General features: G+C 45.0%; 1 protein-coding gene across 1 annotated transcript in view; it reads left to right on the top strand.

Annotated features, from left to right (window-relative positions):
- Positions 1-27,717, top strand: part of PPP1R16B (protein phosphatase 1 regulatory subunit 16B) — a 103,256-nt gene that overhangs the window by 51,436 nt on the left and 24,103 nt on the right. Inside the window, exon 3 of the mRNA XM_073309746.2 lies at positions 26,206-26,276. Within this exon, the coding sequence (XP_073165847.1) occupies positions 26,206-26,276 (71 nt within the window). The remainder of the gene's footprint in view (positions 1-26,205; positions 26,277-27,717) is intronic.

Below are 27,717 nucleotides of genomic sequence, written 5' to 3'. Positions count from 1 at the left end.
CTAGTTTGCATATTAATTCAAGCTCAGCAGTTTCTTGTTGGAGTCTGTTTTTGAAGCTTTTCTGTTGCAAAATTGCTACCTTTAAGTCTGTTACTGAGTGGCCAGAGAAGTTGAAGTGTTCTCCTACAGGTTTTTGAATGTTATGATTCCTGATGTCAGATTTGTGTCCATTTATTCTTTTACGTAGAGACTGTCTAGTTTGGCCAATGTACATGGCAGAGGGGCATTGCTGGCATATGATGGCATATATCACATTGGTAGATGTGCAGGTGAACGAGCCCCTGATGGCGTGGCTGATGTAATTAGGTCCTTTGATGGTGTCACTAGAATAAATATGTGGACAGAGTTGACATTGGGCTTTGTTGCAAGGGTAGGTTCCTGGGTTAGTGTTTTTGTTGTGTGATGTGTGGTTGCTTTAGGTTGGGGAGCTGTCTGTAAGCGAGGACTGGTCTGTTTCCCAAGATCTGTGAGAGTGAGGGATCATTTTTCAGGATAGGCTGTAGATCTTTGAAGATGCGCTGGAGAGGTTTTAGTTGGGGGCTGAAGGTGACAGAAAAGGTGATAGAGGGGGCACCTGATAGCAGTCTTCAGATATGTTAAGGGCTGTTATAAAGAGGAGGGTGATCAGTTGTTCTCCATGTCCACTGAAGGTAGGATAAGAAATAAATGGCTTAAATAGCGGCAAGGGAGATTTAGGTTAGATAGAAAATGCTTTCTAACTATAAGGATAGTTAAATGTGGAATAGGCTTCCAGGGGAGGTTGAGGAAGAACCTCACTGGAGGTTTCTAAGAACAGGTTGGACAAACACCTGTCAGGGATGGTCTAGGTTTACTGGGTTCTGCCCCAGTGACCTCAATAGGTCCCTTCAGTCCTACATATGATCTTCCTCCCCTTAAGGTAAAATCCCCGAACGAGGCTTGCTTGTATCCTGCAACTCATTCATGGCTGTCCTCTGTGATGCCAGCCCAGCTCTGAGCTCTCTAACTCTGCAGCAAAGAACAGTATGGAGTCATTTATAAACAGCAGCTATTGTTTTTCATTGGCTGTTTTTGCAAGTTTTTTGTTTTTTAAGTGCTGAGCGGATTCCTTTTTTTTTTTTTAAACTAACAAACTCACTAGATTTCACGTCTAGAAGACACTCCTCACCAGATAGCAGCTGTTCAGAGGAAAACATCACCGATTAGCTGTTCTGTATCTTAGGTAAGCACTGGGCTTGTGGGACTTGCATGGTGGGGCTAAAAATAGCCGTGTGGATGTTCCCACCTGGGCTGGAGCCCAGGCTCTGAGATCCTACCCCATTGTGGGTTTCAGAGCCCAAGCTCCAGCCCAAGCAGGAACATCTACACAGATATTTTTAGTCCCATAGCACCAGCCCAAGCCAGTTGACCCATACTCTGAGACTCGTGCCCACAGGGGCATTTTCTGCAGCATAGACATACCCTTAGATCTAAATAGAGCTAATTAATCTAGTTCTGGAATTAGAAATTAATCAATACATTCTTCAGACTGCTTGTTTTGTCAGTGTTTTAGTATCTCTAAATGTGAAAGTTCCAGCAAAAGCACTAGCCTGACATAGTTTGCATTAGAGCTGGGGCGGAAGAGCAGCTCAGCATTCAAATATGTGACAGCCTGCTCCTTAAAATCACCTGTTTTTCATAACTGTAGGCATCAAAATATATGAAGTTACCGTGACTCTGCAAATTTACTGCACATGCAAATTACTAATCCAGCTATCACTTCTCCGTGCAGTTACTGGGCTTGCACACACAGCTGCAGGTTTTGCTCACATGCAGTAAGTGTGCTGTTAAATAAGTGCAGTTCTGAAACTTGAGGTTTGGTGTTCTGCAAGGCAAGGCAGCAGTATTTCTGGAAGATAACAGAACCTCTCAGGGATAACAGAACCTCTCTTGAACTGCAGCTCACAGAACAATTGCAAGAAGCCCGTTTCCTCTTGATCATGAATTATTTTTTAGTAGTTGGACCCACTTTAAGAACATTCCTCAGTGATTTGTTCTTCACTCTAAGTGTATGGAGTGACTAAAATATATTTTATTGTGCTGCAATTTTCTTGTCTCAATAATGTTCTCTGAGTGGCCAAGAGGGAACAAAGATAAACCGGAATGGGCCTCATGCAAAGATAGGGGTATGCAGTCACTTCCTGACTCCAAATTGCTTTCATTTTTCTCCTGCAGCCTGTGATAAGCAAATCACAGGTCAGCAACTTTTTCATCAGATACTGTTTTTCTTGTGAAAGGAGACTGTCATCTGTGAGTGAGGGTGGATTATTCTGTATGAGAAATTAACAAAATTAGGGTAGATCTAATAACATGACTCATCAATGTATCTGCCTAATTTAACCCCCCTTCCTTGGCACTTGAATCCTGAGGAATATTCTTTATCAAGTATCTGCTTATTCTGGACTGTTCAAAGGATGCAGGCAGAAAGCAGGAGCAGCACTAGGAAGGAAATTGCAGCCAAGGCATTTTTGGGGACCTTTATAACTCAAGGATGTATTCTAAGTGACTTTCTTTCAGATGCTGACTATAGTATTGTGGGGAGATGTTCAAAGCATTGTAAAATCTTAATATCAGCAACTATAGGCTGGAAATCTTTAAAACTGGTATTAAAAAAGTCTTTTCCAGAATATGCTCTTTTGCAATCTCAGTTTCAGAATGTCGTGCTCATGATGGCAAAGCTACTTGGCTTTTAGTGTGGAGGAGAGTGGGAAGGGTAAATCTCAGGTCATCTCTGTCTGTCTAGTTCTGATCTCTCTCCAGATCAACTATGCAGCTATTAGAATTCTTTGAGGGAGTCAACAAACATTTGGACAAGCTTAAGCCAGTGGATATAGTGTACTTGGACTTTTAGAAAGCCTTTGACAAGGTCCCTCACCAAAGGCTGTTAAGCAAAGTAAGCAGTCATGAAATCAGAGGGAAGGTCGTCTCACGGCTCAGCAACTGGTTAAAAGATAGGAAACAAAGGGTAGGAATAAATGGTCAGTTTTCACAGTGGAGAGAGGGAAATAGCTGGGTCCCTCAAGGATCTGTACTTGGACCACTGCTGTTCAACATATTCATAAATGACCTAGAAAAGGGGGTGAACAGTGAGGTGGCAAAATGTATACTCTTACTGGGAAGAGTTACAAAGGGATCTCATGAAACTGGGTGACTGGGCAAGAAAATGGCAGATGAAATTCAATGTTGATAAGTGTAAAATAGTGGACATTGGAAAAAATAATCCTAATTATACATATAAAATTACGGGGTCTAAATTAGCTGTTATCACTTCCGAAAGAGATCTTGAAGTCGTGAATAATTTTTGGAAAACATCAGTGTGCAGCAGCAGTCAAAAAAGCTAACAGAAAGTTAGGGACCATGAGGAAAGGGACAGGTAATAAAAAGAAAATATCATAATGTCACTATATAAATCCATGGTCCTCCCACACCTTGAATATTGTGAGTGGTTCTGGTCGCCCCAAGTCAAAAAAGTATATTAGAATAGGAAAAGGTGCAACGAAAATGATGAGGGGTCCGGAGCAGCTTCCATAGCAGGAGGGATTAAAAAGACTAGGACTGTTCAGTTAAGAAAAGAAATGGTGGGGGTGGGGGGGCATGTGATAGAGTTGTATAAAATCATGAATGGTGCAGAGAAAGTGAATGGAGAAGTGTTGTTTGCTCTTTCATATAACAACCGAACTAGGGGTCACCCAATGAAATGAATAGGAAGCTGGTTTAAAGCAAACAAAAGGAAGTACTTCTTCACACAACACACAGTCAACCTGTGGAACTCGTTGCCATGGGATCTTGTGATGGCCAAAAGTATAACTGGGTTCAAAAAAGAATTAGATAAGTTCATGGAGGCAAGGACTGGGAGGAGTGGTAGATATGCTGGAGGGGAGGGATAGGATACAGAAAGACCTAGACAAATTGGAGGATTGGGCCAAAAGAAATCTGATGAGGTTCAATAAGGATAAGTGCAGGGTCCTGCACTTAGGACAGAAGAACCCAATGCACAGCTACAGACTAGGGACTGAATGGCTAGGCAGCAGTTCTGCGGAAAAGGACCTAGGGGTGACAGTGGACGAGAAGCTGGATATGAGTCAGCAGTGTGCCCTTGTTGCCAAGAAGGCCAATGGCATTTTGGGATGTATAAGTAGGGGCATAGCGAGCAGATCGAGGGACGTGATCGTTCCCCTCTATTCGACATTGGTGAGGCCTCATCTGGAGTACTGTGTCCAGTTTTGGGCCCCACACTTCAAGAAGGATGTGGATAAATTGGAGAGAGTCCAGCGAAGGGCAACAAAAATGATTAGGGGACTGGAACACATGACTTATGAGGAGAGGCTGAGGGAGCTGGGATTGTTTAGCCTGCAGAAGAGAAGAATGAGGGGGGATTTGATAGCTGCTTTCAACTACCTGAAAGGGGGTTCCAAAGAGGATGGCTCTAGACTGTTCTCAATGGTAGCAGATGACAGAACGAGGAGTAATGGTCTCAAGTTGCAGTGGGGAAGGTTTAGATTGGATATTAGGAAAAACTTTTTCACTAAGAGGGTGGTGAAACACTGGAATGCGTTACCTAGGGAGGTGGTAGAATCTCCTTCCTTAGAGGTTTTTAAGGTCAGGCTTGACAAAGCCCTGGCTGGGATGATTTAACTGGGAATTGGTCCTGCTTTGAGCAGGGGGTTGGACTAGATGACCTTCTGGGGTCCCTTCCAACCCTGATATTCTATGATTCTATGATTCTAAGGTCCATCAATGGCTATTAGCCAGGATGGTCAGGGACAAAACTGCCTACTCCAGGTGACCCTAAACCTCCAATTGCCAGAAGCATCTGGCACTGGCCGCTGTCAGAGACAAGATGGACTGTTAGTCAGACCCAGTATGGCTGTTCGTATCTATGTAACCCCATTGTTATGAATGTAGTTAGTGCTGAATTAAACTGCTGTGATCAGGTATGTTGGCAGTCCACAGGCTTGGAATCAGGCCCTGTGAGGAGGTGGGGGGGAGGGGGAATGCTGGCTCTCTTTGCATCAGTTTCCCTGCTTTTGCTTCTAATGGCTGTCATGTAAATAACGGTTACTGTGATTTACTGCTCTAGGCCTGCAGTGGTATTAGAGCTAAGTGAACATTTCCTGGCTGTTCTGTACATTTATTTCTGTCCCTCTATGGGGTGTGCAATCACCTTTTTAACATCTTCACTGCTGTTGTGTATTGGTATGAAGGGCACAACATATCTGGACTACTGTCCCCTGGACCAGCTCTTGTATGTTGGGCCTGTGAAGGCAATGTTTCCTTTCGAGATACTGAGGAACAGCCCCACTGATGAATGGGCTGCAACAGATTTCAACAATGAAGGGGTTAATTTTGTCTTATCGGGAAACTGTTTGCATTAATGACAGCTCTGTGATCCTTCTCCTGCACCTCCCCCTGTTAGCCCCAAAATTGACACACAACCCCCCCTTCCCCGCCCTGTACTGTGGTATGTAGCTCTTAAATCAGGGGTGGGCAAACTTTTTGGCCCGAAGGCCACATCGGGGTTGTGAAATGGTATGGAGGGCCTGGTAGGGAAGGCTCTGCCTCCCCAAACAGCCTAGCCTCCACCTCCTATCCGTCCCCTCCCACTTTCCGCCCCCTGACTGCCCCCCTCAGAACTCCTGACCCATCCAACCCCTCCCACTCCTTGTTCCCTGACTGCCCCCTCCTGGGACCTCCCGCCCCCTAACCGGCCCCCTGGGACCCCACCCCCATCCAACCTCCCCTGCTCCCTGTCTCCTGATGGCCCCCCCTCCCAAACCTCCGCCCCATCCAACCACCCCCTGTCCCCTGACTGCCCTCCGGGACCACCTGCCCTTTATCCAACCCCTCGCCCCCTTACCAGGCCGCTCAGAGCAGCAGGACAGGCTTATTGGGAAGCCTGGGAGGTTGGCAGGCACAAGCTGCACTGCCCGCATGGTGGCATACCTGCAGGTGAGAGGGGACAGCAGGGGAGGGGCCGGGGGTGAGACTCCCCAGCCGGGAGCTCAGGGGCCGGGCAGAACGGTCCTATGCGCTGGATGTGGCCCGCGGGCCGTAGTTTGCCCACCTCTGTCTTAGATCAATGAGGACTGGATGCAAGTTCATTAGGGGCCTGTCATCTGTTGGAGTGCTACCTCAGGGTATGTCTACACTGCAGTTAAATACCCATGGTGGGCCTGCATCGGCTGACTCAGGCTCCTTGAACTTGGGCAGCGGGGCTGTAAAAGTGTGGTGCAGATATTTGGGCTCTGGTGGGAGCCTGAGCTCTGGGACCCTCCCCTCTTGCGGGGTCCACTGCAGGTGGAAGCGGGTTCACTTCAAACTCCATGTGAAACACAGGAAGCCTCTTTTCCATTGAAAACAGCAAAAGTCTGAAGTGTCTCCCCCTCCGGCCCCGACTTTGTATTATAACTGGCTGCCTGAAAATGAATCTTTTGTTTAAGAAGAGCGACACTGGGGTTGTTTTTTTATGCAAATCAAATATAAGACAAAGCTGAGGTCAAAACCTCCACAAGGAGAAGTGTTAGTGGCTTGAGCACAGGACTGATAGCCAGGACCTCCAAAGTTCTCGCCCAACATTGACTCCTGTGGCCTGGGACAAGTCATATGGCCTCTGCTTCTCCCAACACAAAGACGGGCATAACTTTACACATACGAGTGGCCCCGTGAACCTTAGTGGAACTTCTCATGTGGGGAAAGTTATGAATATGCTTAAGAGATTGCAAAACTGGAACCTTACTCTCCCTGCTTCCCAATCTGTAAAATAGGGATGATCCTTGGAGCCTATGAAGATGATCTCACGTTTTAGAATCACTTTGAGCATAAAAAGGAGGCCTCCTTGCTCTGCTGAGGTCTGCTGCAGCCCCATTCATCAGTGGGGCTTTCCCTCAGCATTTCGAAAGGGGATATCGCTTTGTCATGCCCAACATACAAAAGCTGGCCAAGGGACAGCAGTCTAAGTGTGCTGTGCCCCTCCCACCTAATACATAGCAGCACTTGCCCAGCATAACCCACGTTGACTTTGATGGAAGACTTGCCTGTGCAAGGAGTGCTGAACAGAGCACTCTGGGTCTATTCCACTGCCCATTTAACATAAATGGAAACATTCCATTTGGCATCAGAGGGCCTGATTGAAAGCCCCAAGCGCTAAACATTATTAGTGTTTGCATTGACTGCATCCAGCTACTAGCAGCCTGGCTCGTAACACACGAAGCTGGAGATATTGCCTCATTTGATTCGGGCAGCACACAGGGAGCAGGGGACCAGCAGAGCATGCACAGTACTGCTAAATGGCACATAAAATTGTTTCAGTGCAGAACACAAATCTTTGAGCCCTCACCTCCTAATTAAAACTGACTCATAGCTCCCGAGAATGTCGGCATGATCCACCTCCGTAGCAGGTAATTAGCTCACCCATCAGCGGAGCAGTATAAGCAGCCATTTTAGGCATTAATTAACTTTAATGAACTTACAAAGATGGGCTTTGCTACTAAAGCATTTTGTTATTACTATAAATCTTGAATGCAAAAGATTGTGCTGCCAGGTGATGCAAGGCACCGGCCTGACTTTTGCTATATCTTAATCTTCATCATGTGGTATCTTCTTTATGTCAGATTCTTCTCATCCATCACAAAGAATTGATGCTGGCTGTTATGCTTATTAAAACTGTCAATTTTAAATGGTCCCTGTTTATTTGATGTTCAAATATTAGGAGCAGAATGAACACAGGACAATCTGTAATTAAAATACAGAAGATTGACATTTTCTTTACTATTTGTTTTGTGGCAGCAACTGGGGCCCCTAGTTATGGGCCAGTACCCGACTGTGCTATGTGCTGTACAAAACACACAACAAAGAAGTCCCTGCTCCAAAGAGCTTACAGTCTAATTTTCTAGTAATTAAACATATGGGGCAGAATAAACTGATTAATTAGTCGTAATGTCCTTGCATTACTGCATGTATTCTGCCCTCACGCAAATCAGTGTAACTCTATAGAAGTCAATGGAGTTCTTCTAGACTTCTCCCAGTGTAGAGAAGAGAATTGGCTCCGAGGCCACTGACAGAGCTTCAGCAGGACTTAATGACCCTGCATTAAGTGATTTGGAAATTTGCTTTATTTCTCAGCTCGGTACTTTGGAAAGGCAAAGTGTTTTGATAAATGAGAATGTTCGTTCACTGGCAAACAAAGGAAAACAATAATCCCCGTTTGTGTACTATTGCTAGAGGAGGCATGGGGGGAGATCTGACTCTTGAGTTGAAGCATGGGCCAGTGAAAATATCATCCACCCTATGACTGAAGCACTTCCAAGGGCTAAAGTGAAAACAAAGCATCTATCTGTCTCTACACTTTCCGCTGCTACTTCTTGGTCTGTTTCCCACATATGATGGCAGAAGATCACATGATGACACTGAACCTTCATATATTGTGTGAATGTTACATGATATTGCATCAGTGCATGCCAACCCTGAATTTCAGTGTCTCATCATCCATGTCATGATTCAGTTTCATTTCATTGTATCAACATGTAGGATGGTCAATGCATGGGCATGCTAGTAGGCACATTTCTCTTCATAGTCTATTGATGCATGAGGTGGTTGTCTGTTGGGGGAGGGAGCGTTGCGTGTTCATATTTTTTGAGAAAAAATCCCAAAGTTGTCAAACTGCAACTTCATGTGGTGGTACTATCATACCAGGAAACTTGATTATGACACCCAAGTTTCATCATCATTTAAGGCAAACCCTCCTCCCCCAATGAAGGTAGCCTCCTTGCAGATGGAGGGCCACGTGGATTGATCTCTAGCTAGGTCTAGCTGAATGTTCAGTCTGTGTCCATCACTGGTGATCTTACCGTGTCACCGAAACTTTTGGCAATCACATGGTCACCACATTGTGGCAGCATTCCATAGTAAACATGCTTTGTAATGTATTGGTCTCCCATCCTAATAATATGTCCATACCAAGAAAGCTGCTGAAAGTGAACTCGCGCTATTAGGGGTTTGTTAGTGGGTGTAACTACAAGTATCCTCATTGCTGATCTTGTCCTGCGCTTGATATAGAGCAACTGAGAAAGACGACTCTTGCAAATCTTGCAGGAAGCAGGACGCAACTCATAAAAATTGTGACAATCTGATGAATTTTGGGGAGGTGTCAACCTGGCATTTCCAGGCAGGTGAAACAAATATTAAATTAAATTATTCTGTACTCAGGGCGCTTTAATAATCAGGTATCAGAGGGGTAGCTGTGTTAGTCTATATCCACAAAAACAATGAGGAGTCCGGTGGCACCTTAAAGACTAACATATTTATTTGGGCATAAGCTTTCAGGGGTAAAAAACCCACATCTTCAGATGCATCAGCACCTTTAATAATCGGGAGATGGGCCAGTGCAGGCTCTGGACATCTGTCCACTTGGATGATATACTTAATGATGTGACTGCATTTGGAAAGCTTCCCTTTTTATCTAACCTCTGGGCAAATTCTAAGCTCAGCAGGGCTGAGGTCTGGAGCCTTGGTCAGGGCATGGGCTGGTTGGGCTTGTTAATGAAGCAAGATGGGGACTTTGGAAATGTACTCAGTGTGGAGAATGAAATTATAATAGTTTCTCAGGTAAGAAAACTAAGGAGGTACCTTCAGTTTCTGAGATCCTGGGTTTTTCCTTAGTTGTTTGGCTTTAATTTGCAGAGCATGGTGAGCTGAGCTGTAAAGAGGGGCTATAGATATCTCAGCTGGTCCATTCTGTTTGTTGAATCCAACCAGGCTCTAGGGCCTGGTCCCAAGTGCACAGGCTGTCTGGTTTCAGTATTACAGTTAGAGAGAACCGCACTGGCAGTTTGAGTCCAGCAGTGTTATTAAAGAATCCCCGCTATATACAGTACATCAGCCCTGTCTTCTCTATTACAAATCACTTGTCAGAGTCTGTGTTCTGCAAAGTTTGTTAGCTCCTGTGGCAATCTGACTTCAATGTTGAGTTTGCTTGTATTTAGGATTGCTAGCAGTAGGACTGCGAAACCCAGGATCCCCCTTTAAAGGTGTCTGGAAGAACTCTTCTTGTTATTGGTGCTCACGTGCTCATCACACTAACAGTTACTGCACACTGTATTTGCATGCACAGATCTGAAAACCTGACTTTGACAGTGGGTCACACTCTAATTGATGCTTTCCCTTTAACTGTCTAGCTTTGCATAGTTATCTGGTAGCTCCATTGCAGCTGCCTTTACCACTGTGTCATTTACTGAAGCCAGGCTGCATGAGGGATAGTGGAAACCTTGGGAGGGAGGGAGACTGTAAATGCTGGGTTCTTTCTTTCTGATGATCCCAGGGTTTCTCTTTGAATTCCAGGCATGTGAAAGGCTCTTGGTCTGAAGAACAGACTAAATGCATTTCTTTATCAAGCCCATTGAGATGTAGTAGGCAGATGCAAGGATATTAAGTTGCTCACTCTGTGTGTTACCTTTGAGGGACAGGTGAGCAGGTTCAGATGAAAGGGGAAGTGACTTGAAGCTTTCAGGAAAAAATGAGGTTCTAGCCTGCACCTAAAATTCTCTTGCATTTCTTGCATCTATCTTGCTGACATAGACCAGGGAAGCCTGTCTTGTGGGGGTCTTGTGGCTAAGCAACTGTGCTTTTGAAGGCTCCTCTTCATTGCTGACTCTTGGGGCTCAAATGGACACATCTTCTATCATAGCATTCGATCCTGACTCAACCAAATGCTACCTGCTTTTCTTCCCTAAGCCTTTAACATGGCCCCCACCTCAGTCTTGGGGCTCCAGCTCCCCACTCTGACACAACACCCATTCTTAGCTTAGTGCAGCTTACTTCACTAATGGGAATGGAGCTTCCTGACATCCTCAAATGACAGGTGCTACAGAAATTCAGGGTATTCTGGAAGCTTATTCCAACCTGTGAATCACTTAATATTATCTACAGAATACTTGTGTGTCATGAAAATAGAATGGCTCCTGAAGATTGATTGCTGTTTCTCAGATAAACTTCAGGCCTTTTATAACCTCACACGAAAGTTTCCTTTCTGTCAATTGTTTGTTTTTAAAAGGAAGTTGAACCACAAACGCGTCTTACAACAGACTTCCTATTTCAGATTTGTTTCCTTCTGGTGTCTCAGATACAGTAGAAACCAAGCCCATTAAACAGGTGATCTTGTTCTTTACCACTTGAGTGCACCCAGCAGCCCATTGCAGATTCCAAGGTCATAAGGACCACTGTGATCATCTAGTCTGACCTCTTGTATAACACAGGCCAGAGAACTTCCCCAAAATATTGCTAGAACAGAGCTTTTAGAAAAACGTCCAATCTTGATTTGAAAATTGTCAGCGATGGAGAATCCACCACGACCCTGGGTAAATTGTTCCCGTTATCCTCACTGTTAAAAATTGTATGTCTTCTTTCCAGTCTGAATCTGTCTAGTTTCAACTTCCAGCCATTGGATCATGCTATACCTTGTCCTGCTAGATTGAAAAGCCCATTATCAAATATTTATTCCCCATGTAGGAACTTATAGACTGTACTCAAGTCACCCCGCAACCTTCTCTTTGTTAAACCAAATAGATTGAGCTCCATGAGTCTATCGCTACAAGGCATGTTTTCTAACCCTTTAATCATTCTCGGGGGTCTTCTCTGAACCTTCTCCAAGTTATCAACATCCTTCTTGAACGATGGACACCAGCACTGGACATAATATTCCAGTAGCAGTCACACCAGCGCCAAGTACAGAGGTAAAATAACCTCTCTACTCCTACAGGGAGTGCTCTCAAATTCCCCTGTTTATACATCCCAGGATTGCATTAGCCCATGTGTGATGCAATTTTGTGTGCATGGTGGGTGTTCCATGGCACATCTGCATTATGATGTTGCATGTTTAAGTGTCACAGTTTTCTATCAGGTCTAGTAACCCTGCTGTTGCAGTGTCACTTAACAGTTTCAGAGGCTCTGTTACAAAGCATATCTTGGCATAGTACATAGCTCTAAAGACCTGATTATGTGAGGGGACAAGTATCATCAACTTCACTGTGAGTTAAGAGTGCTGAGAACCTTGAAGAATTCATCCCAAATATGCTGTCTGATCACCTGGCTTCTTAAAGCTCCCCATCCCCCTTCTGCTTCTCTGGAGCCAAATGGAGGGCAAATAGTTGGTAAGAATTGGCAGTCTGTGCAGAACAACAACAGCGCTGCAGCCACTTGTTGACCAGATGCAGCTGAGGGGTAGGGGAGTGACTGTATAGCTCTGAGCAGATGGAACCTCTGTTAGGTAGGAATTGAGGGAGGGAGGGACAAGAATAGAGGGGCACCCCAAAGAATAAGAGCCTCTAACAATCCTCCGTAAGTTGAACAATTCACGTCTGTTGGAGTCACTTTTGGCTACCAGTTCAAGTGACTATTCCTGTCGTTTGGATCACTATGAGGGGGTCAACATGGGCTGCCTTGTGGCAGCATGGCAAGCATGTACTTTCCCCTCAGCCCTGTCATCCTGTACACTAGAATCTTCTTGTAAAACCAAATCGATACCTTACAATTGTAGAGAATCTTAGAAAACCTAAACCAAGTGCACATCAGTGCAGTGATAACTACCCGAGTCAGAATGCCTGAAACAATAGCTCTGAGATGGCTGGCCTGCCCGTCATTTATTTCAGTGAAGTGTTAACTCTGGAACCTAGTTCCATTTTAAAATGGCAACTTTCACTGTTTCATGATATAGGTAAATGCGTGGTCTGCTGTGAATGGAGCTTGGGAGAGTATCATTACACTTCCCCAAGTCTCAAACACTCATCATGATCATCACTGTTGTTTCTGATAGCATCCACGATGTGCTTGGTGCTATACTAACATGAAAGAAGGTGCAAGCCTTGCCCTGAAGAACATGCACTCAAAAGGTAGTTGAAATTTTATAACTGTCCCGACACTACTATTTCCTTCCTCCCTCATGCCAAGATATGTCTGTGAACTGATTCTGTTTTTTGTCTTGTCCGTTTCCTGCTATATTGTTATTTCAGTGCTCTGAGAGATTGATTTTCTAACAAGTTTTGTGTAGACTTTTAGATGAACATTGCTACATGTCTGCTTAGATAGGCTTTGGTATAGTGCATAGGAAGTGTTCCTTGAACAGGTTTTTAAGTGGGCTCCATTGTACTACTCCAAAGGGTTTGCCACCATTTCATTTGAATGTATTTGCACACATTTTCATAGCTTCATCACCAACCAAGCATCTGTTAAAGTGAGCCTGGAAACAGTCACTCTGGTTCTTCACCCTGCAGTTCCATAACAACAAATTTATATTTTATATGAGCAGGCTTAAAACAGAGTCTTGTCATGGAAACTATATAGCAACCTTAATTCCAGGGGCTTTTTTTTTTTTTACTCTTTTTTTTTTATTTTTTTTATTTCTACTCTTGCAGTACTTTAGGTAGATCTGTTCTTCCCAGCCCTCTCCCCACAGAAATCCTACTGACGTCATTAGGGTCCAAAGTTTGCAATCAACATGCATCCCTTAAAGAGGCACAATCGATTTAAAAATCATGCTCCTGTTTGCCTGTTGTTACAGGTAACAAGAACTGAGCAGGAGATTTGTGTGAAAATAATCTCGGTATCTTTCGTTTTCCTTTGTGCTTTTGATAGTGCTTTGTGTGTAGTCCAGTTTCACCGTTCCTCTCTATAGTTGACTAGGCAGTTCCCCAGACATGTGGGTCTTTTGTACAGCGAAAAAGGGAACCAGACACAGAAAAACGTGATCACAATGCTACAAATCGTCAAGGGGAGTTTGGCAGATACAGCATCTGACCCTTTTAATTCACTTTTTAAAAAACTGACTAGGTTTCATGTTGATTGTCCCTTTAACACGGCTCACTGAGATGGGGGTGGCTGATCCTGCAAACTGCTCCTCCTCTGAGGCTGAGAGGTGTAATTCCCAGCTCAAGTAGTGCACTAAAAAAGGCAGTGTGGCCACGGCGGCTCGGGCTAGCCACGTACTCAGGAGGTCAAGCAGGACTGTACTAGGGCGGCTAGATTCTGCCGTGGCCACACTGCTATTTTGACTGCGCTAGTTCAAGCAGAGCTAACGCATGTGTGTCTCCTCAAATTGCAGCTGCAGCATAGCTGTAGCCTGATCTGCCCCAGCAGGGTGGTGTCCACCTCAAAGGAGGGGGAAGGTTTGAAGCGCCGGACAGTGGAAGAATCCTTCAGGCCCCAGCAGCAAACTTAGTGCTGGTGAAAAATGTGAAATTGACAGCCTCTGGAGACTGAAGTCTTGCAGACACAGCGCAAGTGCAGTCTGGGAAGCAGTAGTGGCCTCTCCTCCACAAAGGAGAGAATGTTGGTGATTGGCATTAGTCTCCTTGTTTGGTTTCCTAATTGTGTTCTAGGAGGTGCTCCGATGCCACGATGATTTTGAAGAATTGGTGTGAGAACCAAGATAGTTTGTAATGCAGAGACCTGCTCCCTAAGAGCAGGACTTGGACTCATTACACATTGGTCACTAAACAAACAAGTATCAGCTGCTTGTGGCAGAATAAAATCACATAAAGCCTGCATATGGACCAAACCCCAGAGCACACAGCCTTGTTCAGCAGTGATTACCGTCTGGGGAAACTGATTCTTTGGGGCTAGTGCTGGTAGGAGCAGAGGCAGAAGTAGCCAGAGCAGGGACTGGGTAAAATGGGAGCCAGCTGGGACCGCTCCAGACACAAAACTATGCAGGGGAGACTCTCCCATTCTGAGAAGGTGCCTCTCTCTATGTGGCCTTGGACAACAATGCAGACAGGAACTGGCCAGAGACTCTGGCTGGTGGGAACAGATGCAGAAGCAGCTACAGCAGGGATCTTTGGACTTTCAGAGCTTCCTACAGTTTTGGCTGGACTTCCTCTGCCTTGTGCTGATTGGCTGTTTGCTCCAAGCTTCTCCCTTCCCCTTCTTCAGTCTCTTTCTGTGCTTCACTCATCTGCCCCTCTGTCCCTTCATCTAACCCTGCCGTGCCCCTCACATCCTCTTTCCCTTCAATGTCCCCTCTCCCTTCATTTTTCTTTCCATTTAGCTTATCCCCCCTTCTAACTAAGCCTCTCCCCAAAACACTGTGGAACTAACATAATGTTTGCTGTCATTATTGATCACTCAGCGTGCAGTGCGTGTTCTACTCCTTTCCCCCTGCCTTGTGTCAGTCTTGCCCATTTAGATTGTAAACTCTTGGAGGCAGGGACTATCTACTACTGAATGCACAGTACCCAGGACAATGGAGCCCCATTCTTGGCTCGTCCTTAGGCTAGTTTTACAACAGACTGCATAGAAAGCACTAGCGAAGTCAGTACAAACTAAAATTTCATACAATTACTTGTTTATATTGCTCTATATACTATACACTGAAATGTATGTGCAATATTTATATTCCACTTGATTTATTTTATAATGCTATGGTAAAAATGAGCAATTTTTCAGTGATAGTGGGCAGTGACACTTTTGTATTTTGATGTCTGATTTTGCAAGCAAGTAGTTTTTAAGTGAGGTGAAACTTAGGGATACGCAAGACAAATTAGACTCCTGAAAGGGTCACGGTAGTCTGGAAAGGTTGAGAACTTCTAGCTTATTTCAGTGGTGTGAAATTTTCTTCTCTGTGTGGGTACAGTGAGTAACATATGGGGCCCTGCAGGCCTGAATCCTTTCACAGACTTCCTTTATTGTGTGTCAAGTATATTAGCAGGGAAATAGTGTGACTAAGTTAGATGGGAGGGATCTCAGTAGGCGTTGAGCTTTCTTGAGAAGGCTGGGGGTGATCAGTCTTTTGGCAGGTCACTGAATTCCTATCTCAGCAGATAAACTGGGCCATAAATGTTGGAGTCAACATTTTACAGCAACTGTTTAAAGCTGTCTCTTCCTTCTCTTGCAAAAGGCTTTACATAGCCTGTCACGTTGCACCCCATAATGCTTTATAGAAATATGCTTATGAGTGTAAATATGACATAACTGGAATATGTTTTATGCTAGATATGCCATGTAACATATCTTTGCAAAGGTTATGATCTACTGAATATAGTCATCCTATTTGTATGCATGTATAATTTTTATATCTGAAGTTATGAGCCTTGGCTCTATGCTTGTATTTAAAGTGTTTGCTGTAGGAAGCACATAAGGAAAATTTGATCAACCTAGTGTGAAGGGATTATTCAAGTAATTGGGAGTACTTAACTAGCAATGGACTTTGGGAGATGCCAAACCACATCTGAGCTTTCCTGGGAATGTTCAAACTAACATGTAAACAATGGCATCGGCCTGCAAAAAGCTGAATCATTCATAGACATGGGACTTGCCCAGGTGGCTACAGACTCCATCTTGTTACTGTGATTTTGCACAGGAGAACAAAGGGGTTTCTGCCCACAAGAGAGAGAGTATAAAAGGCCCTGGAAACCCCTCCATTTGGTCTTCAGCTGGCTCAAAAGATAGCCTCTCCACCCCAGAGAGATGCCTGAAAGAAACTGGAACAAAGGACAGTAACTACGGGGGTGTGAGTGATTGCTGTACCCAGACTAGGAAGGAGTCTAGTCTGTGAAAAAAGCTTATTGGAACATCTCTGAGGGTGAGATTTACTTGCATTTAGTTTCCTACTGTATTAGGCTTTGACTTAAGTGTTTTTGTTTTATTTTGCTTGGTAATTTACTTTGTTCTGTCTGTTATTACTTGGAACCACTTAAATCCTACTTTTTATATTTAATAAAATCATTTTTTACTTATTAATTAACCCAGAGCAAGTAATTAATATCTGAGGGAGCAAACATCTGTGCATATTTCTTTATCAGTGTTATAGAGGGCGAACAATTTATGAGTTCACCCTGTATAAGCTTTATACAGAGTAAAATGGATTTATTTGGGGTTTGGATCCCATTGGGAACTGGGTATCTGGGTGCTAGAGACAGGAACACTTCTTAAGCTGTTTTCAGTTAAGCCTGCAGCTTTTGGGGGACATGGTTCAGACCTGGGTCTGTGTTTGCAGCAGGCTAGTGTGTCTGGCTCAACAAAACAGTATACCGAAGTCCCAAGCTGCCAGGGAAAACGGGCTCAGAGGTAGTCTCGACACATCAGGTGGCAATGCCAAGCGGGTCTCTGTGACCCAACCCATCACAATAACTACAGAATTATCAATGGGTAGGGGAAGGGAAATTAGTTGTGTGTTGCAGGCAGTGGGAGAAATGCATCAGTTTGTTCTGAAGATGGCAATCCAGGCACTCTGGCTAATTAAAACAGTGGTTTTCAGACTGTGGTCCATGGACTGCTGGAGGTCCGCAGACTATGTCTAAGATTTCCAAAGGGGTCTGTACCTCGATTCAAAAATTTGTAGGGGTCTGCAGATGAAAAAAGGTTGAAAACCACTGAATTAGAACATTAGAAATAGTGCTGGTCAAAAAAACTTTCATCAACTTTTTTCCAGTAGAAAATTGAATCTTTGACTAAACTAATTCTTTTTACGCAAAGCGCCAGCTTCCTTCAAATCTTTAGAGTTTGTTGTCCAAAAACTAAGTTTTAACTGGGGGGGGGGGGGGAGAAACATTTTCTGACCAGCTCCATTTAGAAATCTAAGTGGAAGCTACCAACTAGTTCAGTTCCCTAATTTTAGATCATGTAAAATTTCATAATTTAAGAGGAATAGAAATGTTGCCAGGTTTTATTCAATGGAACCAGCTTTAAAAATACATCTATTCTACATACAGGGCTTTTTGCAAGAGCTTGAGAACCAGCTAGTGAAACTGACTAGTCTAAATTTCACTATCCAAACTAAGAATAAAGTCCAAATGGCATAAGATAAACCTGATTTTTAAAACTTACATTTTAACAATAAAACAGATTCTGCAAATCCTTACTCATATACTTAACTTCCAACAGACAAGTATTGTCTCATTATTTCCTTGTTCTTTCGTGTTTGTTTCCATCTGTTGTCTCCTGTCTTATACTTTGATTGTAGGAACTGTCTTCTTGTTCTGTCTTTGTACAGCACCTAGCACAATGGGATCCTTGTCCATAACTAGGGCTGCAAGGTGCTCCAGTAATACAAATAATAAATAATTAATTCTGCTCGCTCAAATGGGACAGCTTGTGTGCTTAAAGCTAACCCAGTGCATATGTCTGCAGGATTGTTGCCTGTGGCCAGGTCTACACCAGAAACTTTTGCCAGGATGGTAACATCAGTCCGAGGTGTGATTATTATTATTATATATACTTTTTACACTGGCAAAAGCCTTAGTGTAGATGCATTGATATTGCCGCAAGTGCTTTTGCTGGTCTATGTGTGCAGTGTTACTGGAGTTATGTTGGTTCCAGGAGAGAAGGTGGGTGAGGTAATATCTTTTATTGGACCAACTTCTGTTGGTGGGATAGTCCAGGTTTTGAGCTCACCCACCTTGTCTCTCTCAGTGTTCTGGTATATCTTATTTTAGCTCTGGGGACCAGTACAAGTTATACAGGTAAAAGCATTCTTTTTGCTGGTATAAGCTGTGTCTACACTAGAAGGTTTGCTAGTTCAGCTATACCGGCAAAACTTTTCTTGTGTGGAATACCTATCTTAACATCTCAGGCCTAAGGAACTACAGTGCAGTCTTGACAATGCCTCTTCAAGTGAGTGAGCTTCTTACATTTTGGTGTGTCTTTTTTACGGCGGTTACTGTTCTTGGAGTATAGGCTGCTTTATTATCTCTTTCCCTCCAATTCCCATGGTCTGGGGAGGAAATAGGTCATGCTGGGATGTGGCAGGAGGAGGTTGGGGGTACTCAAGTGGAGGTTTGATGTTGTTCAGTAAGTGCTTTGTTTATGTAGCTTCCAGTTTAGTGTGATGGGGATAGCTGTTGGGATCTGTTTATTTTTAAGAGATGTATTTTCATAGTTGTCATGGGAGCGCTTTTATTTAATATAGTGTAGATTTGAATGAGTAAATGTATGCAGAAACTGCACTGATGTCAAATCTTCCTAGGCATGAGAGGTTTAATTATAGCTAAAGTGGATAGAATAATGGAAAATGCATTTGAATTATTATTCTGTGAATAGAATTCATAATGAATTATTCACAACGATTTGCTCACCTGGCTCCTATTATGACTGCTGTATTCCATTTGAGAGGGCGTCCCTGTTTTTCACCATCTTTCTGCTTGGTGCCTACAGCATATCAATGGGTCTATCAATTACAGATAATTATGGCCAAATTTTGTAACAGAGCTCAGCACGTTGGGCACTGAGCTCTCTTAAGGATTAATTGTGTGAAAATGGGAGCTGCTTGCTGGATGCTGAACTCTCTTGAAAACACCCATAGTGGTTCTGAGTGCTCTAAGCTCATTTTTAAGTAAATGGTAAAAGCAGTTTCTGTTTATCCACGGATTTACAGCTCTCATCACTGTAGCCCTTCCCATTACCCTGTGGAGGACAATGTTCTCCTAGTTCCTTGCTCCAAACAGCAGGCTGAAACTTTTATTGTAAGTGAACCTATACAAAGGCTGTTCTTGTGAGAAACCCTGGGCAAAGAGTGGCCCATACCACTAACACAGCCACCCAGTAACTGTGGTCCATGGTAGGCTTGCTGGTCGTCTGGAAGTGAGAGAGGAAGTGCCCAGGAGAACATTCTCTCTCCCTTAAGGTGTGGTACCCACTACGGGAAGTCTGAGATTCTTCTTCAAGCACAGTGCTGCAACATCTGGGTTGCAAACGCTGCAGGGAAATACTGATCTGTTTCAAAGTGTTAGTTTCCATTGCAACATCGTAAGAGGTTTTGTTTGGTCCTGGGTTGTGTTAAAAGGCTGTTCATGCAGAACTCAACCTGACCTGTTGGTGTCCACTTATTTACTTCTCATTTGCTCTGTTAAAAGTCTGAAGGTGACATTGTATACATATATTTTATCTTGTTTAATGCTCTGTGGGTTTTCTTGCACCTTCCCCTGAAACATCTGGTGCTGACCACTGTCAAAGACAGTAATTGCCTTACTGGATCAGTACCGTGGTCCATCTAGTCTAGTATCCCGTGTTCCAAAAGTTAGAGTGTAACTGACTGAATGCATCCCTGGTAAGTGGGTCTATTGCTAATGCCACAGCATTTTAAGCAAGTAAATGTTATTCGGTATTGTTAGGCATACTGGTTTCCTGCAAGATATTCTAAGTGCCTCATTCTTTCCCATGGGAAAGTCAACACATTTGTATTCATCCTAAGTCTTCCATCAGAAGGTGTGGCCTGCTCCTGCTCCCTACATGGAAGTGGCAATAGCTTTGGCCCAGGCGGCTCACACATTTCAGGGGATCTGCCAGAGCTATTTGTAGGGGAAGCCCCGGGCCTCCTGCCCTCTGCCCATCTGCACAGCTCCCTCTTACGGTGCACCCCCAGGAAGGACCCACGGCATACACCTATCACTCCCACTCCCTTGCCCCCCAGCTGGGATTTACTGGTTCAGATTCCCAGCCTTAAAGCTTTCCCGTTCATCTTTAATTGGGCTCCCCCCAGCACTGTTCGCTATTAACTGGCAGCATGGTGCCTCTTGCAGTTCTTTCAGGTTGCCCCTGTGCTCAACAGCAAAGCAGAAATTCCTGGTGTTGCCGCCTGCTCTGCAGTTCTTCTGTAGGCAGGCAGCGCAGCGGGTAATGACCCTGCTTCCTTTGCTCCCAGTGTAACAGGGGCAGAGGCAGGACGCGGGCCCAGCACACGGTGGAAATAATGGAGGGATTTGTGCCAAAGAGAAAAGCAAGATAAGATTTCAATGGGTGGAACAAACAGTGAATGAGCACGGAGCCAGCAGGGAGTAAATGAAAGCCCCGAGCGCTGTTCCATGGCCTGTGTGAAATGAGGTGGGTGTTCTTAGCCCAGTTCTTAATTGACAGGTGTCTGTGTCACAGTGGGTTCCCTCTTTGCCATTCCTGGCAGAGAACACCACACTCCATGAAAGGGCCATGGAGCCTGAACTCACTCCCCAAGGGCACCCCTCCAAATTAGGCTTCTGGGGATCAGTGGCTGAGTGTGGTGGAACCCCTGGGACTGGGCTTGCCCTGCTTTGCCCAAAGAGGAGGGATGGCTCTGTGCTGGAGCAGGGGCCTGGGAGTCAGGGTTCTGTTCCAAACTCCGCCATAGACTTGCTGTGGGACACTAGGCGAGTCACTTCTCTCGTGGTGCCTCAGTTTCCCATCTGTAGGATGGAGCTATTTCCACACCGCACAAAAGTGAGAAGCTATATTGATTATTTGTGAAGTGCCCAGATACTAAGGTGAGGGGGACATACAAATACCTTGACAGAGCTATGGAAAAGCTCCTAGATATGGAGTGGGGGGTTGGAAATCCAGTCAGACAATCCCTGAGAACAAAGCAGAGATCACCAAACTCATTTTCATCATGCTCTAAGTAAATTTTTGCACCTAGACTCCAGAGGTGGAGGCCAGGGCTCACCATTACCTAACTCCCTGCTTCCTTCTTTCTGGGCTGTCTTGTCCCCAGAAGGTTCTCCAAGTCCTGGATAGAGCCCTGAAGATGCTCCCAGCCTCAATATCCTCTAACAGAGTCAGGGGGATGTTGCACAGGAGGACTCGCTTATCCCCCATCCAGCTAAGGGGCAAAATCATGACACTTGGCTGAAAGTTAGTATATGTGCCAAGAATCTCAGTGCTTTATACTCCTATTTTGCAGATGGGAAACTGAGGCAGAGTGAGGGGAAGCGACTTTGCCAATGTCACACAGCAAAGTCTATGGCAGATTAAGGGCTGGTTTCATTTTACCAAAGGGACTGAGTAACATAACTTTAGTTAAAGCCACTGAGTCTGACAGGTGCCCAGCACCTTGGAAAATCGGGCCCTACAGAGGCCTGCCTTTAAAAGCTCAGATTGTTCAGTAGCAGCTTCCGGGCGCTGAGCACTTCTGAAAATCTAGTCCGGGGCTGAGCTGGGAATTGAACCGAGGCCCAGGGTCTCCACCACATGACCAGACTTCCGCTGTCCCTGCCCAAAGTAACCCTGGACTGAAATAGCAGGGAAGGGTATTTCCAAGGGTATTTCCCCAGGTGCAGAAACTTTCTGGTTGAGGGATGCTGGTGAAGAGTGGCCCTGTTGCTGAGTGAATGGAATGGCCCCAGTGCTGTTATGACAACAGCCCCATTGCCTGACACATTAAATGAAGCTCTAGGCAGTCACCACATACTTTAGCTCTCAGAATTTGCATAGCACACTATCTTCAAAGCACTGTGCAGCATTAGCTACCTCTTTTACCCCTTCTGTGAGGAAAGTCAATACCGCTGTCCCCATTTTACAGACTGGGGGGTGGGGTGGAAGGCTGAGCCATACAGAGGGCACACGATGTCTGTGGCAGAGCTGGGGGGCCAAGTCAGGAGTCCTTGGATGTCAGGTCTGCCCTGGTTTTGGTGCACCCGGCCTATGAGTAAGTTCATCGCAAGGCATTTCCTGTCAGGACTAAGGTGCAGTGGCTGGGCTGGGCCTGGAGGGAATGTGATGCACAAGCCAGTGCAGTCTCTCTCTTTGCATTCATGAGCATGAATAATACCTTGCTGAGTCTGCGGAAGGGGAGAATATAATACGTCTTGTAGTAAGGGTCAACTCACGTGGCTATACATGAGCTTCGTGTCAGTCCTTTGCTAACCATCCTTAACCCTTTCAGTGCCTTATGAACTTTGCCCACACAAGCAGAGACTATATGGACTCTTCAGCATATACCCTGGAGTTCCACTGATGCTGACGGAGCTGAGATCAGTGCCCCAGCTCCTCCCACATGGACGGACAGCACTTGTAAGGTTAATCTGCCAGCATTTACTTGCCCAAATCATTGTAAGCAGAGAAAACATGATTATAGAGCCACATGACATTAGTACACAATGGCTCTGAAATGAGCCAGATTGAATTAAGCCTCCTAATGGCATCGCATCCAAAGTAAATAACAAAAAAACAGATCCACCGGTGAGTGACAGGTCTATTAGTCAAATCCTATTAGCAGAGCAGGAAGATGGGGTTAGCCAGTAATAGGAGAAGCATAGTCATTAAATCAGATGTATTGGCAGGGGTGCAGACGGTTTCAGAACTGGGAAGTGTGTGAGTACTGTGGGGTGTCCGTGTGCTGAGCATAAAGTGTGAGCTGCCTAGATTGGCCATTAAACCTGGTGTTGTGTGGTGTGTGTTTAATTCCCAGGAATAAATATATGACAGGAGTGCTCTGTTTCTCTCTCTCAATAGTTAATAGATAAGGTGCTAGTTGGTGGTGCTCGAGAGTATATAACATGGTTCCTGGTTTGTATAGGGCCAAGAAAACGTGTGTGCTGCACACAACTTTCTCTGTGCAGCTCCCAACATCAAGCTCTCAACAGCATCAGGACCTCCAAGCGCTTTGCAGATATTAGTGAATCCTCCAACACCTCTGTGAGGTCCAAAAGGAACATTGTTCCCATCTCTGATGGGGAAACTGAGGCTCAGAAGAGTTAAGAGATTTAGCCAATATCAGTGAGTGGCAAAATCGGGAATAGAACAGAACCCAGGAGTCTGGCTTGAATACCTGATTATATCTCCCTTCATCCCAGTGAGACCTGCTTGTGTGACTCGAGGGCAGACTGTGTCAGTAGCAAACTGGCACTCTAAGAAAATATCACACTGAGTTTCAATATAAAGAGGAATCTGCAAAGCTTTAGGCCATATCTCAACACCAGGTTGTCACACTGGATCAGTTACATCATGATAATTTGTGTTGGAAGAGAGGGTGGCCTAGTGCCTAATCCACAGGAATGAGAATGAACTCTGGCGTTCTAGTCTCCTGATGCCATCTTCTTCTGTGTCTCTGGGCAAAGCACTGAAGTGCCTGACTACAAAACTCCTGAGGACAGAAAGGGCTGAAGTTGGAGAGATGTGGGTACTGTTGTCCCCATTTTACAGATGGGGAAACTGACCTGGAGAGATGAAAGGCCCTGCAAAAATACTAGACCGCAAAAGCAGCCAGGTTGAGGTTCCTGATTATCCCTTGGTTCAGATTTGTAGTGTAGAGAAAACCTAACTGGGTCACATAACTGGACTAAGGCTTTGGTCATGGCCGAGGTTGTAGCAGGTCAGAGAACATGCCTACGGTCCTGTCTATACTACAAACTTTGACTATGTTGTGATCCTCTTCTCAGGCTGGAGGGCTTTAGTAGGGGTCTGAACCTTTCATGCGTATTTTCTAAAATGAAGATAAGAACCTCCTGGCATTCCCTGCCTCTCTGCTCAGTTATGAGAACTAGCTGTTGTCTACACTGGACTTTTGTCGGTAAAACGTTTGTCGTTCAGGGGTGTGAAAAAATCACTCGCCAGTGTGAACAGCGCTTTGTCAGTGGGAGAGCTCTCCTGTCAACAAAGCTACTGCCGTTCATTGGGGGTGGATGTGTTTTGTCATCAGGAGAGCTCTCTCCTGCTGACAAAGAATGGCTACACTGCCCCTTTTAGTGGCACAGCTGTATCAGCACAGATGTGTCGCTAAAAGGTGCATAGTGTAGGCATAGCCCTAAACAATGTCTGCATAGTGCTCTGAACAGAAGTGTTAAGCATTGCTGTTCTCTGAGCAGAGCACAGAGGTCCTGTTGCTCATGTGTGTACATTGCAGGGTTATTTCCCTAATCTCTCCCTTTTTGATAAAGGGGTTGCAGGGAGGAAAGTGACTAGTCCAAACTGGGCACCTTCCTGCTTGTACTGTTGCTCTGGGAATAGCCAGTGTTGCAATCTCTCCTCTCTGCAGGGTCAAAGATTGTTATTGGCCTATTAGCCTCATGAGTGTTCTGTATTTTACAGCTCTGGTTTCCCTTAATGATCACGTCCTCTGCCGAGGAACATGATGGGATACAAGTAGCTGGTGCGACTCTGCCCCTAGGGAGGAAGTTGTTATGAACCTGCTAGCTCAGTGACATGTGGCTGGGAAGAGCATAAGGCTACAGAAGCTAAAAACCTAAACCACAGCAAACAAGCGTAGGACATCACAACTTCAGTGTAAATGACTTGAAATGTTCCCCATACTGGCCATCAGCTGATACTTGATGAGACCCTTCTGTACTTATTTTGTGGCCACTGCAGTTACCATGTGTGAGGTCAGTTCCTAAATTTTTCTCCTTTTGCAAATTTGCCCTGGTTAGATGGTTTACAAATATTTTTGGAAGCTTTCCTTTAGCAAAAGGAACCTTGCTTAAAAAACTGACAATACCTGTAGAAAGAGGTGGGATTTTAACAAACTCATCAGTAGTCCTCTTAAAATCCTGTGATGTCCTTCAGGCATACACAAACCTGTGTGAAGTACCAAAAGCTATACCTCCATCTTGCAGACCTGCCAGGACTTCCCAAAGCGATGATTGATTTTGGGTGCCTCAGCTCTTGTATCCCAAATCCGTGACTCCTGACAGAGGCCTGAATTTCAGAGCGTGGGTGCTCACACTGTCTGGAAGTTAGGCTCTTTTGCATCAAGATGGGAGCAAAAATGATCTTTTGGAAAAAATCGGCCCTAGTGCACAGTGAAACCTGCACTCAGGTATGGTGCAGTGAAATAGAATGCGAGTTCCAAACTGTTCTGAAGCAGACCTGTGCAGTTTACAATCCCAGGTACAGGAGACCTCCTATTTTATGAACCAGTTTGGATCAAGGAATTCATAAAACTGAACATCGGAAAATTACAGTGGGTCTGGGGCATAAGTCGCAGTTTGGTGCTCTGCATCACGGTCTTGTCCTTAAAACTGCTGCAAAGAGATTTCCAAGGCAATGAAGGCATCAACATGTGAAGGGTTGACATTGACATCAGTTTTGTTATGTGATTATTTTATTTCATTTTTGTCTGGAAAAATTATCCATATAGTTGGTGGTTCATATGGTTGGTGTTCGTAAAACTTCCATTTAGAGTAAAGTTAGTGAAAAACTGTCTGTGTACGAGTGCCCTCTACTGGCTAGAATCAGGCAGCACAATGTTATATGTGCTGTATTAACTCTCCTTTAGCTCAAGTGCCAGGGGCATGTGCTTTTGCAGCCCGTGGACCAGAGTTCTAGCCCCACTGTTGCCATGATGTTCCCAGTTGCCAGAGCACAGCATAGTGACAACCTGGAATGGGTAGGTGGCCATGGCTTTGTCTCAATCTACAATCATGTTTCTTTGTGGCCAGGAGTCGGTTAGAGCTGAGGGTGAACTATGTATCCAGGATTGGTAAACTGAAGTTCCTTTCTTCCTGTTGTTCTCGCTTGCAGTGTGTTACTTGCTGAAGAACAATATCAGCCCGGACCTGTGCAATGAAGATGGACTCACTGCCCTGCATCAGGTGAGGCCTTGAGCTACCCTCCCCATCCTAGGCTGCTTGTTACCATGTGTTCATCTTCCATGGTGCGGGCGTACCAGTGTTTCTGTGCAAGGCCATCTGTGAGTGCACCTCACAGAGACAAGGGAGGGTTCCCTTCCCACATGTATTTAGCTTGTTTTCCCATAAAACACCTGAAGTCTTCACATGTTGCAGCATCCTGTCCTCTGGGGCTAAGCTGAGCTCAGAGCCCCTCTCCCTATGCCCCAAACTTCCATTAGGGAGGAACTCACACAAAACTTGGGACTTGAGGCCCAGATACAAAAAGCAGCACCTCTGCAGCTCCCCGTGAGGCTAGGCTGTCAGCTCTTAAAGGCAAGCTGACTTGACTCTCCCACAAGGCTGAGCTACTCCCTGGTTTTGAAATGGGTTTGGTTCAATCAGTGCACTAGCTGTTTAGGTAAATTGCTGCAGCCTTCTTGTGTGGAGACTCATACATTGATTGAAGGCACTGTGATGCTCCTCAAAGGTACCCAGCATTGTGAGGTACCTTGTCCTTGTCTATACTTGCCTGGGTCAGCTCCCTGACAGCCTCGGCCCCAAGCAGCACAAGCACTCCCCTCTCAGCCCACATGGGCTCTGCTGTCCCTCTGCAGGTAAGCAACAGATGCCCTGGAGCATCCCCTGGCATGTCCAGACACTTATCCACCAGACAATCACAGAATCACCAGGCTCGCTGTCCCTAAAAGGAACTGTACAGCACAGCTTATGAGTTCACCGTAGTCACCGATCTGCTTAGCACACAGCACTTTTTTTATAGAGAAAACAAATAAAAGTTTATGGAACAAAAAGTTAAGATTCGTGCAGTGGCAAACAGAAATATTGGGAACACAGGGCTACATTCAAACACAGAGTTACATGTTAAACAAAATCCTACCACACGTTCTCGAGTCTGAAGTCAACTAACAAGATGCCCTTTTGTCTAATAAGGTACCACTTACCCCAAAGTCCTTCTCACCGTGTTTTTCAACCGGATGGCTGTGACCCTTTTTTTCACGAGGTCAAGCCCACCGGCAGTTTTGCCTTCCCCAGTGAGGGAAAACTGGGAGTTCATCTATGCCCCAGATATACTTCCAAAAGTTTGTTGTCTTTAATCTTAAACATGATAACCCCTGCTGCTTTTGTTTTTTTCTGTAACCCCCACAACCTATTGATTAGCATTCTGCTCAGACTGTCAATGGGTGTATATTGTGAACCAGACAATACTCAGTTTGCACATGACCAGCCAGAGGGAGAAGCGTCTCTTCCCCCTGGCCCAACAGAAGTCTGTGGATCACCTTTTAGTGACTGCCTATCTCTCACACCTAGGGAACACAATTTTTAGAATACATATGTAAACTCCCATGTTTTCTATACATACCGCTCACAATGATTGTGTTGACCAGCATGACACAGGCTTTCATTA

Source organism: Lepidochelys kempii, chromosome 13 (genome assembly GCF_965140285.1).
Source record: "Lepidochelys kempii isolate rLepKem1 chromosome 13, rLepKem1.hap1, whole genome shotgun sequence".
Classification (NCBI taxonomy): Eukaryota; Metazoa; Chordata; order Testudines; family Cheloniidae; genus Lepidochelys; species Lepidochelys kempii.
Note: the sequence above shows the minus strand (reverse complement) of the source record. Positions and strands in the feature narration are given on the sequence as shown.